General features: G+C 40.7%; 1 protein-coding gene across 3 annotated transcripts in view; it reads left to right on the top strand.

Annotated features, from left to right (window-relative positions):
* Nucleotides 1-15,863, top strand: part of LOC119909023 (kelch-like protein 29) — a 209,044-nt gene that overhangs the window by 124,356 nt on the left and 68,825 nt on the right. For all 3 annotated transcript variants that reach the window (XM_038727044.1, XM_038727045.1, XM_038727046.1), the window contains exons 6-7: nucleotides 7,685-7,823; nucleotides 14,641-14,837. In XM_038727044.1, coding sequence (XP_038582972.1) covers nucleotides 7,685-7,823; nucleotides 14,641-14,837 — 336 coding nt within the window. The remainder of the gene's footprint in view (nucleotides 1-7,684; nucleotides 7,824-14,640; nucleotides 14,838-15,863) is intronic.

The raw sequence follows: 15,863 nt of genomic DNA, 5'->3' as shown, positions 1-15,863 counted from the left end.
TATGCTGAATCGACTGAAACGGACCAGAGCGAGCTGACAGGCAGGTTAGTGACTTTATCTTGTCAGTTTCTGTCAGTTGTTGACAAGTGTTGCCGTATGAGAGTCCTACCTGAAGAGAGGCTTTGAAGTCTTCATGTTGCGCGATGCGAGAACCACATACAACTTTATTTATCAAATTGGGTCGAACTTGATCAATTTAGCACACATGTGACAACGTCCGGTTTTCAAAATGAGATGTCTATACAGTATGGAAATGAGATTAATTGGATTATATTCACAGAAAGTATAAAACGTATTACATGTGTCCATTAAAAGTAAATGGACACGTGTGATTTACTTTACCGGACCGTCTTGGGCCTCGGACCCACACACCATAGTCTCTCCAAATCCTGTGGGAAACACTGAGTAAAAAACACATTTAGACTATTTAATTTATGCTATGGTAAAAAAGGCAAAATAAATGGAAAAAATGTGAATGTACATGTTTGGTGTTCGGTATTCGGAAAATCTTTTCATTATATTTGGTTTTGGCTTCGGCCAAGAATTTTCATTTCGGTGCATCCCTAGTACAGTACATATTTCTACTTGCTGTCTTCGGAAGACAATCATAGTCACTGTTTGCCATTCCAGTACACATTTAAAGAGTCTGCAGCATTTTCTTTTTTTCAAACTGACCAGACGTTGCAGCGCCTGAAGGAAGGAAGATATGACAGTGCTCTTGTTTGCTAGCCACAGGAGTATCCTCTTGTTAAAACCTGTTTTAGGGAGTATGGCCGCATGTCATCTACTATCCCCCTTTCCTGGCTAATGAGGAAGCCACTGCACCAGCCAGGACCAGAGACTTTCTCCTCTTCTTACTACACACAAACACAAAGAACAAGAGAACATTGCATGACATCCTGTCACACTGTTGCAGCAGGCCAACGTATGCTCCCAGGGCTCTATTTGTTTATGTTCTTCCTCCTCTGAGCCTGTTCTTGTTTTTGCTTCGGCATTGTTCTACTAGAGCCAATTGTTTGTTTGCGTGTGTGTGTACATGTCTGACCTTGGACCAGAGGGTATATGTAGAGGTTTGTGCAGGACAGGACAGAGCAGAGCTGTGGTTTTTGCTACTCCAGGTCTTGTCTTGCATGCCTATTGGAGAAGACAACAAAGGCCCAGTCGGTGTCTTTGAGGGGCACAAGGTCCTATCTTTCTCTTTTCTTGTTCCTTTTCTCTGTCATAGTGTCACCCTCCCCCACCCTCTGGCTCAGTCCAGTCTCGTTGACAGCAGTGCTGAGGCTAAAGCAGCTCAGTTCAACAGATTCGAGCAGAGGAAAATATAAAACGTCCTCATCATGGACTATTCTCTAAGGCTATATGGTGCCACTGCTCTCTTACAGACTGAAATCAGGACAGCTAGAGACTCAAGGGGTCTCGAGGATCTCTGATGCCTTCCATGAGCTGATTTGCTGGGAGTAGTCACAAACTGTTGCAACGTCTCCAGAATTGAATGTGGCGGTGATTGTTAGAGGTATGTTTTAAAGGCTGTTTAGAGTCATTGTGCCTTGAACGAGACCCAGGCTAGATTTTGTAACACGTGGTATCTGTAGGCTTTTATCTATGTAGAGCATCATTTGTTCAGAAGATGGTATCTAGATGAGTGGCCTGATAGTGTTCATGACATTTTGCACCTGTTAAAGCCTGACATTTAGCCACCATGGCTTTTGGTGTTTGAAAATAATGGCTTGTGGAATGTTTCTTTTGACCTTTTTACCTTTTGTAGGAAATTAGGCATAATTCAGTGTGATTTTATAATGTACTGTCTCATTCTTTGAAATAAGAAAACATTATATTTCAAATATAGTCTTGTTTATTAAAATCTACTCAATTGCCAATTTGAAGTAAAAGTAAAGATATTACTATTACATTTCTTATGCTTTGAATTTTGCATACATTTATAGTTTGTTATTCAGGCACCAGGGATCTAAAACAGGTAGAGTAATTTAACATAAAAAAAATGCTATTTCCAGAGAGGGGGGGGTTACACAAAATTTAATGAAAAATGTGGACACTTTGGTTTATTTTATTTGCTACAAGCATTTAGATTGTATGACTTTGCAAGAGGAGATATATTGAAGTGGACATAAACTTTTTTGTCTGTTAGCAAGAACAATGTATTAATTAAATGAATTATGTAAGCCACCTACTGTATGTAAAGTAATAATAAATTTAATATACAGATAAACATATTACATTTTGAACTTTTTTTTTGTCATTATACAGATTTGAGGTAGATGAAGAAGAGAAGTGGGTAGATTTAAATATGCTAATTAAATGTAATAGAATTCAGATTTCTTCTTATTTTCCATAAATTTGCCCTCCTTCTGTTTCTCTTGGATTACACAGACAACTTTGGAGCATAACAAAATGCATACTAATGTCATTCTGAAATAATTGACTTACACCTGTACAGCATGTAATTATACTCAACAAAAATACATATTTTGCCTTCTTATTCTGACTAAATATTTTCCTAAAGTAAACATGTACAAAAAGTAAAGAAGTGTTATTTTTATTGAACAGCTCCATTTTATTTGTTTGTTGTTGTTGTTTTTTTTTGCAAGCTTGCTCTCAAAAGCCTCTGTTATTTGGCATCCAGAAATCTTTATTTCCTTTTTTAAATTATGATCTTCGGATCATATGACCTGATTTTAAATAAGCATGGTTTAGCTGCACAGAGAAAGGAAAATAAAAAAATCATATATACATAAATAAGTCAAGAATTTTGTGCAAACGGCTCCTTGGCATTAGAGCTGATACTGACTCGTTTGTTGAACTTTGGACCTGAGGTTGCAGAATGAAAGAGATTGCATTATCCAACAGCTTGTGCTGATAGTGAACTTTGACCATCTCTGTGCCTGTAAATGCTGCACGTGGGTGTGTTTTAATTTGTGTGTTTTGTTTGGGTGTGCAGTCAGAAACAGGGACAGTATTTCAAGTGTTTGCCTTGCAGTGGTAAAGCAGCTTCTTCCAAACATCCATCAGTCTACTGTTCAGATTTACACTATAATGTTTTGGATTCTGTGACAAAAACAAGTTAACCCATAATTAATATCAGATCATTTATTTACCCTAATCCTCTCTTATTATTAGTGTAACACTTCACATGGGAATACCCCTCATAAATCCTCCTGACATTATCCTGTAGTGTTTTACTGCTGCGTTTCAGGCCCTCTGTTCTCTGCAGTGGAAAGACATTTTTTGTTGAGCCCATAACTTCTTTTGTGTGCTGCTTTTACTATGAATTACGCTCTTAGGCCGCTCTTCTTAGTCTGTTGCAAGTTCTTCTTTGAAATGGAATTTCTCAAATGTCCCTACTTATCAAAATGCTTCTGTAAAAGGAAGCCTATTTTGATCTGACTCCCTCAGTCCAATCTGCTTCAGTCCTGCAACAGTGCTGCTGCTGCATACTGTAAAATAAGCTATAAGCAGACTACTTTTAATTTATTTTGAGTTGAGCAAAATTTTATCTAATATAGTTAAAAGTAATCTTAAAAATTATTAATTATATTATTAAATTATTAATTAATTAAAATTGCAAACAATTGTTAGTTTAACCTACTGATTGAGGAAATTGATCATTTTATCTTTTTGTGATTTTATATTTAATCATTGTCAAATATTCATTTATACAATAATTTTGATCATGGTAGCATTCCTTATAATGTAAATGGAATATTAACTGTATTTAATTCTTTTTAACATTTAATGTGATTGGGTTATCAAATATATTATCGTTTTGAAGAAAATACAGACACAGCATGTATTACTAGAAAATAATCATTAAAGAAAACAAAAATCAACAAAATATAATTTTATTCATTTTTATTAATTTGAAATTAAAAAAGGATTTTTTCTAGCTCATAGAGCATAAGACATTGTCAGAAATTATTAATGAAAGAACTGCTTTATAGCTTTATCATCTAGTCGCCTTGAAGATAAAAAGTAATTTAATTTAATTTTCATATGTGGTGTGGAAAATGATAATGCACTGCTTCAGTAAGAAATGTGTCATTCTAAAGTTTTTTTACAAGCTTAAGAAAACCCATTATGGCAGGGTTGTACATTGAATTATTGATCAGCTAGCATGGTTTGTTCTGGATAATTAAACTGCGAGTGTTGGTGGGAATTGATCGTTGAAAGTTTAACAGAGAACAAAAACAGAACAAAAAGGTCAGTGGGGGAACACATCAGTGTCCTATCTGCTGCACAGCATAGAATGTCATCCAGTTGGATGAGATATGTGGATGATTACATGTTTACTTGTGCTGTAGAAACACAAGATTTATCAGAAAAGATAAGAAGGTAAACAAGAGTAAGATAAGATAAATAATTCTTTAATGGTTTCAAAGTTGTCAAAAGGACTTTTTGCTGTATTTATTGTATATTCGGTGCTTCACTGGTTGTCCTATCTCGCCTGTCTTGAGAAACAACTTTCTCTATCATATCCTCTTCATCTACTTGCTCTGAAATAATTGTTTTAAAAAATGTGTATATTGTTTAATTTTCTTTTACTTCTCCACATTTTTAACACATTTCTTGCTTTCTTTCCAAACCTATCCTTTTAAGAGCTAAATATCTGACAGCTCCATCCAATCTTTTGCCAGAAATTCGTATTTATGGTCGTGAGCTGAATTTTAAATTTCAGAAACCATTTCAGACAAAATCATGGTGGTAAAAAGGTGTGGAAAACGTCACATAATGACTGACCTTCTTTATACCATTTTGCAGCTCTGCAATTTGGCGAGTTACCCCCACAAAAAATACAGAAAACATTGTTTATTTGAAGATGTATCTCAAAGTTTAGATTTGTGTGTAAACACAAAATGGAGGGTCTACGAGGCACATGTAAAATACATGTAGAACCCTAAAATGGCTCCAAGTTCAGCAACCAATGGTGTGAAGCATCAGCCTTCTACAGCAGCCAATCGTAGCTCGTTGAGCGACTTACTACACCTTATAGTAGGGAGGCACTGTGCGCGCTGATAGGTTACCAGAAATCGTACCGAGGAGCCCATTGGCTACAATGCTCACACATGTTTGACAGTAGGGTTACTAGGCTGAACAGCAGAGTTGGAACTGTTTTCATACCCCCTGTGCAGTGTGTCAACCAATCATGAAGAGCTAGCTTAGGGCGTTGTAATTATTGTAAATGGCTTAGAGGCAGAAAACTATGCTATTTCATCACTGTTTGCAGTCCATGATATACGCCAGCAACTGCAGCACAATATACCCCTATGAGGATTTCTGTGTACTTCCCACAAAACCACTATATTGGCGGTCCTCAAGAGATATTTCCTTTAAGAGTATTGAGACGTATTCTGTTTCAAAGCTGCTGTGGTCCCATTGAACATGTCTGTGCCTCACCACACTCCATGCCAAACCTGAGAATGGGGATGCCATGTGCAGTTTCATGGTCCCCGATGGTGATGAGGTGTTCTGGGGGGCTCACCAATCCACACCCAGGAAGCCATAATTAGCTTTTCCATCAGGCATTCAGGTGCGTCTGCATGGCTCCGAGGGAGGCGACCATTGTTTGCTGGCAAGTGGAGTTCTCTGTCTCCCCCTCTCACTTTCTTTATTCTCGGGGCAAATGGGTGGTATGCGGTGTGGCTGATTGAAGGTGAAAGCCATATCGGTCGCTGGAGATTCACTAATGCAAACTCAAAACTACTGTGTATTCACTATTCACAGTCCATGCCCACACAGTTATCAGATAGCTGGCCAACTGACAAGCAGCAATGGAGTGGAATGTGGAGAGATGCATGAAAGACGAGGCAAATGCCAGCCTTTGTGTTTGCGTGTGCATGTGTATGGCTCACTCTAACCATGCAGCTGTGCATCTAGTCTAAGTACAACGGACATATTGCCCCCCCCCATTTTGTATTCAGCATGTTTAATAACCAGGTCATTTTCTTTCTGGCAATTAATTCCTTGATGCGATAACCCTTAAGGATGCGCCGCTCAGAGAAAAGGCTTTTACCAAAGTGCGCTTCTGAATTGCACCTTATTTGTCATGTGTCTTTATACTGTATAATTTCATCTACCAAATTTATTCAGAGCTGAGCTCCCAGTGTCAGTCAGAAGAATGGAAGGAGCTAAATGAGTGGATATTCCAGCCAAATAGAGGGGCGAGTGTCATTCCAGGTTAATTAAATCCCTACTTTGAGTCTGGCATGAACACAGACCTCTTTCAGGATGATAAAGACCTACTCCTTGATTTCAGCTTGGGTGTCGCCAGTACAATCACAAGTCTGATCAGTTTCCCCACATTTAATGATAAGCCGGGCTGTGCAAAGCACATATTCATCCCTACAGTCTATGATTCATCCATACACACGTACAGCTTGCTTGTTAACACATGACAACAAATGACTATTTGCCATTGCCATGTTTAAGCAAGAACTGTGAAGGTAGTGTCCAGACAAGTTTCAAAAAAAGTAACATGGCTACTGCTTATCTTTCCCCAGCATAGAATATGTGCCTTTAAACAGCGCCTTGTGCCAAATAAACACTCGCTATGCCTCACATCCTACAGTTTCTATGAAATGCTCTGTTAATTCTAAGATGAACCTGGCTCCCTCTATAATCATAATGCCCCACATTATCGTGTCTGTAGCTCACCATTTGAGTCTCCTAGTGTTCTCTTTTAGTGGCATTCTTGATGGGAGATTAACAAAGCTGCAGTGTTCCTAAGGCTGTAGAATAAGTTGCTAGTCTCCCGCTGATTTTCACTCTCAGCATCTCCTCATGGTGCCTCATTAAGACACAGAGAAACAAGCGCCTCCGACCCAGCACTACAGTAAGGCCAGGCCTAACATGGTGCTGCAACACCACATCATACAACTCACTGTGTACCAAGGCCTTCAACAGCATATTGGTTTGCTTCGAGCATGTTTTCTCAGATTGTGTTTCCTCCCTGTTTTGTTTCTTTTATTTTTTGGGTTTTTTTGGAAGATGGGGTTGGGGGGTATTTTTCAGAGAGAGAGAGAGTGAGAGAGAGAGAGAGAGAGAGAGAGAGAAGCGGGTGTTTGGATTTGGGGATAAGCAGTTGTTTTCTCATTGAGCGACATTTGAAGGTCAGCTCTTCGCCGAGTAGGGCACTTGAGAAGCCAAAGAATTTTATTTCAATATGAATAATGCATTGACCGTGTCTCTGTTTTCAGCCCACATCTCTTTTAGATGCTTTTTAATCTCATTCAGCTTCCTTTTGGTTGAAGTTCTAGTGCTACAGTGTAAAGGTCAAATACAGTTAAACAAGTGTCTTTTCTCATAATAATCCTAGTTTTTGATCTCATTCCAAGTCCTATGTTATTCACTAGCATGCTTTGGGTATTGCATACTAGTAGCACAGCGTAGGATATGAGAGCTAATTATTTACTTTTTTCACACACACACACCCCCACATCTCATTTTGCTTTTGCTAAAATATTTGATCAAATCTGTACATGTCCCTTCTTTTCTATCATATAATGGACATTGTTTCTTTAGACTGGCCAACAATATTGTGTTTTACAGTCTGCACTTTACCACATTTTGTTATGTTTCTTGTTGTCATGCTATTGTTGTTCATGTATGTTTGGAGGAGAGAAAATTCTAAACCCAAATGTGGCATTGTCTGTTTCTTTTTCTTGTTCTACAGAGATGTTGAAGGAGTTGAACCAACAGCGCAGAGCGAAAGAGTTTACAGACCTGAAAATTATTGTTGAAGGCAAAGAGTTTGAAGTCCACCAAAATGTTCTAGCTTCCTGCAGCTTGTATTTCAAGGACCTGGTGAAAAGGTTTGCCTTCGCTTCCCCTCCCACCAGCTGTTGATCCAATCTGTTCTTTTCATAGGGCGCATTTGTGTCGCTTTTTTTTCCCTTCCCCTCTCTCTCTTGCAGGTGTGTGAAGACTTTGGTTCCTAGCACAGGGCCAGCAGCCATTCCTTCCTCTTCCCACTCAAATGAATGTATCTATGACTGGAGAAAAAAGGTCAACCCTCGTCATTACCTTTCCTCCCCATGTAGGGCAATTTAACCACATTTCCATTTTAATGAGCAGTGAAAATGTTCCATGACTGGGGATGTTCTAAAACTCACCAAAGGGCCAAAACAAAAGAATCATACATTCTACACTCTGGGTGTTAATTCGCAAAAGCCACACTGTCTTCTGTGGGCAGAGGGATTTTTGTCTCCAGAGTTGCCATATTTTTCTGTTGTTAATTATTTTTTTTGATGCAAAACAGCTTTTTCATATGCAAATAAATCTTGGTTAGTGTAATAAAAAAGACATTTCAGAGTCATAAACAAAGGGCAAAAGAAAAGCACATCTAAGACAGCTTACTGAACCACCACTTTCACAGGTTAACACCACCCTTCACTAATGTATTCACTTGATGTGGATCTAAGTATTCCCCTAGTATTCTGCCCTTCATACTCCATATTTTTTGTCTTCCCGGGTTGTTATGTTTACGTGGGTGCCTGTGCCAGGGTGTGTGTGTGTGTGTGTGTGTGTCAGCTACAGACCTTTTAAGTGTCTCTAGATGTGTGTGCACACGCATGAGTGTGTAAAGTCTGATAGCGCAAGTATGTCTTTTTTTATCTGCCTTGTTTTCCGGGGAGTGAATACCAAAATTCCCTAATGTCCTCATCCATACTTCGAATCCTTGCAGGTGTTTTCAGCTTGATTGAGAGTCCCCTGGACCCAAAGTTATTTTGCCCCGCCTTGGTGGTGTGTGTGTGTGTGTGTGTGTGTGTGAGAGTGTGTGTTTGTTCTCACTTGCATAGCTAGGGATGAAGTGCTGAGCAAAGACAAAGGCAGAAAAGGAAGACACACACAGTCACTTGCAGTAGCTAGAATGTCTTAGGGAAGTTTGCCACTTTGCCTCGCAGCCATGCTGCGTCCACTGGAAGCTCATCGGAGAGTGGAGAGCTGCTTATCAGCCGCTGTGGCCTCCTCACTTAGTCATCACTGTTCCTTCTGAATGGGAGTGAAGAAGACCAGAGAGAGAACAGAGGTAGGAAAGCCACAGAGCTCCGTCTGTAGTAGGACCACTCATCTCTACAGCTACACTCGTATACGCCCCATGAATAAAAAAAGAGATGCTGAGGCTTCCTTTGACCTTGACAATAGCAAAGATTCCTCCTGAGAGGCTGAAGTGACTTTGGATAGAACTTTAGCCCCCATGCTGGTCAACCTGTCTATCAGATTGTCTCGTCTGTGCCTGTTATCCGCGACAAAGCTAGATCATTTATGCGTAAAGACAGGGCCCCTGAAAGACACCGGGGCTCCCAGAGGAGCGGGCTGAATTTCATCAAGCTCCTCCTCATGCCTGCTTCTGCCTACATTGTCAGATTTTTCATGTCTAATTTGACAGTTTAATAGAGCAAATTCTCATTAATTGGTTAATTAATTGTAAAACTACTTTGATTTACTGTCATAACACTGTAATTTTTTTTACAAGATTAAGTCTAAAATAGAAATCTTCTCATTTAACTTCACACTGGAGAATATCTGAATTGGTTATACTAATTGTTAATTTTGTAAGACGTCTGTGGTTTGATGCAATGAAGTCATGATCATCAGCATTATGCTAACACGACACCGTCAACAGCAATTGCTGTCACTGCTGTTTTAAAAGGCATGTGGTACCTTGACTTTATGGAAATGAGAGCTGCATGAGACCAGGACAGCAGTGAAGCGTTGGCAAGAGAAGGGCAGAAAGGGAGTAAAAGCAAATGAATACAAGTGAGATCAGGCAGTATGAAGGGAGAGAAGGAGACCATTTTGGTCATAGGTGTGAGGTGTTTGCAGCCAGACATAGTGTAGCAAGCTTGGTCAGAGAGGAGCAAAGAGAGCCAAAGGCCTGTCTGTCATTGAGTTACAACCTCCCATGTGCGGCTCAGGTCACTTTCTTAGTGCAGCTGAAATTATGCTGAGGCTACACGTGGCTCACAACTGTCCACATCTTTATGAGGTCAAATAAAAGAGAGACTTCATCTGCTTATATGCTCTGTGTCCCGTCCAGCCTCCCTTGCCCATCTCATTCAGGAGTCATTCACTGTCGTTCAGACAACCTGTCAGCTCGCTATAAACCACTGTGGTGTGTGTGTGTGTGTGTGTGTGTGTGTGTGTGTGTGTGTGTGTGTGTGTGTGTGTGTGTGTGTGTGTGTGTGTGTGTGTGTGTGTGTGTGTGTGTGTGTGTGTGTGTGTGTGTGTGTGTGCAGTATGTGCTTAAAATTGTTAAAATGTGTATGTGTGCGCAAATGCACTTGACATGAAATGTGTGCACATGCGTTTTACTGTGTGTGTGTGTGTGTGTGTGTGTGCGCGCACGCGTGGGCGTAAGATGCAAGGACATAATTCTTGTGTGTTATCCAGGCAGGCTGCCATTAGTCAGAAAGAGAAAGTAGAGATGTATTGCTGGAGGGTGAGGGAGTGCACATCGCACTTGTTTTTCCTGCCCCCCCCCCCCCCCCCACACACACACACACACTCACACACACAAACCCAATGACTCACTTAAGAAATTGAAGGCTTAATTGGAAACGAGCCGACATTTAACAGCATGGAGCATAATTATAAAGTTAAAAAAAATTTGTTTGAAAAATTTGGAAATTATATTTTTGGGAGATGCTTCTCAGTCTCCACGTTAGGCATGTGTTTTCATAGATGATTAAAATATTCTGTCCTGCAAATTTCAAATCTTTTCCAATTCTAAAATGTATGTCCTCCTCTTTTTAGTGTGCTCCTCCACTGCCCGCCCTCATCTCAAGTATTCAGTCCTTTCCCACAGTGTGTCTTATTACATTCAACCTGCCATCTTACCCCATGATACCTGAAGGATGTAATGCTACTCCAAAATGTACGCACACGTCTGCCCCACGCCCCCACCAAAAAACCTATTACCCTACCCTTTAAAGGGCCGATGCACAGAGCAAGGAGACAGATCATCTCCGGTAATTCCATTTTACCCCTCAGGATTTTCCAATAAGTGTGCTCTGCAGGCATTTAATTTATGGCCACTGCATCTCCGCACCACAGCAATGTAAAAAGCTCCAGAATCTTTGAGCGGACCTGACACATGCTTTCATGCCATTTATTTCTTGCTCTTCTTTTCTCTCTGTCTACCCATGAGTTTTCTATGCTTGTGAGTCAGAGTGTTATGACCATGAGATGGGTAGAGAGCTGTGTTAAAGCCCATTACAGTGTCGGCCCCGTGTGAACACTGCAGCTGAGCCCTGAGTGCACCGTTCAGACCTCTGCTGCTCCGCCTGAGGGGAAGACAGGACACTGTATTACTCAATATTCAAATTTCAATTAGCAACGTTGTTCTGGCTTGCTGTATTTAAAGGGTCAGTTACTCTCACTTACCTCCGGTATTATCTAGCCATGCAGATAGCTTGGGTTTTGAGAAATCTGATTTCAGACAGAAAGATAACAAATTTTACACTGAGTACACATACACTTTTTTTCATTTTAGTTAAATTTGGTTAGATTTTTTAACTCCAAAGTCACATCGAATTAAGACATTATAATTAATTGTAAGTCAAACCCTTGTGAAGAAGTTGTCTTAAATCAGTTGTATGTGCAACTTTAGAACAAATGTTTTTGGTAGAAAAGTTTTTTTGATAAAAACTAATAATGGTGAAGTACGTGGATTACCCAGAGTAACAAGGATGTTATATCTGGAAATAGATGTTTCTGTGGAGTTTTTAAAAATGTAATGCTGTGAGCACCACAAATGAAATTTATAACCCTGAGCTGGATTTATAAAACCCTTGCAAACGTAGCACAACTAGATACCACTAACTGTGGGTAAGAAAATTACTTCTTTATTTCAGTAAGCCGAACTCTGATCATGAAGCTGCAAGCCTTGCATTGACATATCAAAAGTGTTCTAGCAGCACTCACTGTAAATTATTTGGCACTCGCACTTTCTTTCATCGCTCCTCAAAATAAACTTCTATTTTTAAGTTAAGTTAAGTTTGTGTAAAGTTCTGTCAATCCAATGTCCATGTTGAGTTTTTTCCCTCATGCCAGTGGCTATGTGTTCACACTTGGACGGAGGTTTAGGCTTTTAAACTCTCCACCTGTCACTGTGTCCTTTTTGTCCTTTAGAGCATCCGACACAAACTGGACTTGTTCCTGCCAGATAGCCTTGAAGTCTCCCTTATTATACCTGATGTTATGGATAGAATACCGTGGCCTCAAAACCACAAAGTAAACGCAAGCAAAACACGAATCCCACCACTGATAAAGCTACCACATTACGTTTATTTATTTTTATAATACATTCTTGATTTATGTTATGACAGAACATGTAAATGAAAGCCATTTTTAGCCCAGACAGTGCGGGCTTTGCATGTGAACATGTTTCTATCCTAACATATCTTAGTAGTGTATGTACTACCACAGAATAGATGGTCTTATAAGAACAAGCTAAATGTATTCCCTGTAAAATAGGGGGTCTTTTTAGGCTGAAGGATGTATTAGGGTGTGTGTGTGTGTGTGTGTGTGTGTGTGTGTTGCAGCTCCCCTCCTTCCCCTCCGCCTTCGCTCACCACCATTTTGACAGTCTCTGCTGATTTTAAGACTTCCTCTTGAATAAGTGGTGCATTTTTCACAAACAAATTTCTTTGCCTGAGTGTGCCCATCTTTTACCCCCCTCGCCAGATCTCTCCTCCTCTGTCTCTCCTGTCCTCCCTGCCTCCCTCTTTCACTATTTAAATTCAAGTCTGCAATCAGACGCAGCATAAATATCCACCTCTTTTAGAAGCTCTGGATAAGTCATTTCCATAACATAAGTGCTCAGACAAAACAAACTGCCACTTGAGCTGGTTTCTATTGCACTAATTGAGCAGGTTGATGAGCATGCTCTTCTTTTATTTTAAGCTCTTTTTTCCTCCCTTTTCTTCCCCACCTCCCTCCATCACTTTAACCCTGAACAACACTCCCCTTCCCTTCTTTCTGTCTTACTACCTGCCCCCACTGCAGGGCTTTGCGTGGAAAAAGGGCAATAACACTATGTGGCTTTTTGCTTTGCAGGAGGAAAAAGAGTAACTACCTTGGTTTTTCCAGCCAATGTCCATCCAGAGACAAATGCCATTGTCTTTTATTTTATTTTTGGATGTCCTTCTCCCCTCTCACCTCCTGAGTGCGCTTTAAATGACGACTAATGTCTCAGTTCATACACTACAGGCTACTGATGATTATTGCAGCGGGGACAAAGGCTCTGTTTAGGTGTGATGGTGGATTTTTTTTGGGGGTGGGCGGGGAAATCTCTTATTTAAAAGACCAAGGCACAGTCATGGAACAACCCAACCCCTCCCTCAGAAGGATGGCTGCTGGCTCCCTGTGGAAGAACCGTCTCACCCTGCCTCCCTTCCTTTTGCTTCCTCCTCATCGCCCCCCTCTCCCATCTTCACTCTAACCATTTTGTCTACCTGTCTCATCTTGTTTGTTTTGCTGTCTGTGTCGCACTAAATGCTGACTGTTTGTCATGAGTGCTAATCCAACAAAATGGTTCCAACAGAAAAAGAAAGAACAAACGCGCACACACACACACACACACACACACACACACACACACACACACACACAATGACAAACAGACAGAGTGTTATCATTTTGCTACCATGAGTGACAGAAGCAAACAGCCTCCATCCATCTTAATGTAGGCTACTTTTCATATTGTTGATGTAGCCACCGGAAGAGAGACATAGTAGTTGGGGCATGCCTCCTGCAGGGCTTTTATTCCATTTATTTTGCCCTTGAGTGGATTATTGTTTCACATGGGACATTAAACACTGTTGGCGAGGTGTTATTTAACTCTCTCATGCCTCTCTGGGGGGATTCAGCATGTGAACTAAACTCTGCCATTTGATCCCGGTGAAGTCACAACGTGGCCCTGTTCTGAAAAGCAGCCCTCAACTCCCCACACATCTCAGGCTCTGCATTACGAAGGGATATCATATTCTATTTAATTTGCTCATCCAAGCACTCCCTGGAACCTCTTACACCATGCCAGTAGGAGTGGATACTCTGCTTTGATATCCAACACGCACACGGGAGCGGTATAAGCTCACGAACAGCGAGAGCTCTCCAGTACAACATACTCTAACCAGCATACTTAACATTCTGTCATATGTCAGTGTATGAACTGTGCTGTCACTTTCTTTCTCTTTGTTTTCTGTCTGATAGCTCATATGTACCCTGCCATGTATGCATGTCTACCTCTAAAACTATGCATACATGAAAACACACATGTGATACGCATGCCTGTTGAAACAAAGCAATAACTTTTGTTTGCCTAATCTTTGTTCAGAGAGGACATTTTGTTTCAGATGCAGCAATATAGTTGCAAATCTGCTAGCCCCATAGAAAAGTAGAAACCACCCAAAGTTCTGTTTCTGTCCCTTTTTCACTTTATGTTTTTATCTTATTGTGTAATGATTCTCTTATTTTCTCCCTACTCTCGTACTGGCCCAGGTGTGTAATGGGTGTCGTGCGTAGCATACACGTATCTGTGTCCGTTTCTTCTTTTTGTTTTGTTTCTTCGCTTTTCCTCTCGGAGTGTCCCTAACTCGCCTCTCTCTGCCGTGATTGGTTGATCAGGTCATCGGGGGAGACGAGGAGTGGGGAGGTGCTGGAGCTGAACATGAGCAACATCAGCGCCGACGTGCTGGAGCTGCTGCTCGAGTTCGTCTACACGGGCTCGCTGGTCATCGACTCGGCCAACGCCAAGACGCTGCTGGAGGCCGCCAACAAGTTCCAGTTCAACACCTTCTGTAAAGTCTGTGTCTCCTTCCTAGGTAGGAACTACTCAGAAAACAGGAGGGGGTTATGTGTGTGTGTGTGTGTGTGTTTGTGTGTGTGCGCTCAAGTGTTATGTGTTTATATCAGCAAGTGTGCATGCTTATTGCATCAGATATTCCTATGTGATCTTTCCTGCTATACATGTATCTACATGTACGCTCCTTTTAGTCATGTTTCCAAAGCTAGCAGCTGTGTGAGAATTCTGCCTGCTAATGCTTTCAGTTGGGCATGGTGCCTCTGATCCTGTCCCAGTCGGTAGGACCAAGCATGGGGGCAGATTTCTAAAAAGGTCAGGGAACAATTGTCACTTAAATGTCAAATCCTCTGGCTTGAACCATGATAGAATCGAAAAATAGCAAAACAGATTGACACTTAGACATGGTATGGATAGCGGTGCAAAGGAGAGGAGGGGCTTTCGGGAGCCCAAAGGGTCACGTGAAAAGCAAATGGCATGTTCCAGATTTTAGCAGGTAACCAGCCAAAAAGCTGCAAATGTCAAGTTTTGCATTCCATTTAATAAATTGTTTTGAGTATCGGTAATACAAGGGAAGTGCATTTTTGCAAAAAGGTCAGCGGCAGCAAAGGAGTGAAAGTAAACGAGAACCAGCAGTCCACATTATTGATTTGTTTTTCTCCATTTGGGGGGGAAAAAAAAAAACCGGGGAAAACAGGGAAGCCATTTGTAGACTTCATTGCCAGTAAACCATCAATCCATTCTTCCTCGACAAGATTCATGACATTTCAGAACATTTGAAGGAGAGAAAATACAGGCACAAGCGTGTGTCCTTGAGCAAAAAGAAATTGATACTGTGTCACATATTATTGAAGTTTGTAACAAATACACTCAGGAGAAATGGCTCCTCGACCTACTTATACCACTTTGACTTTTATTCAGAACTTCATATTCAAGCTAATGAAAACTAAGTCATTTATTGTGTTCCTGCTACTCCATTTTATTATCAGAGGATTTGAAGTGAAATGGCAACGTGCTCCGAGTTTCAACAGTCATTACTTTATCTGCC

This window comes from Micropterus salmoides, unplaced genomic scaffold, assembly GCF_014851395.1.
Source record: "Micropterus salmoides isolate LMB-PRFRI ecotype aquatic unplaced genomic scaffold, ASM1485139v1 Ms_hic_scaffold_18, whole genome shotgun sequence".
In the NCBI taxonomy this organism is placed as follows: Eukaryota; Metazoa; Chordata; class Actinopteri; order Centrarchiformes; family Centrarchidae; genus Micropterus; species Micropterus salmoides.
This window is presented reverse-complemented; position numbering and strand designations above follow the sequence as displayed.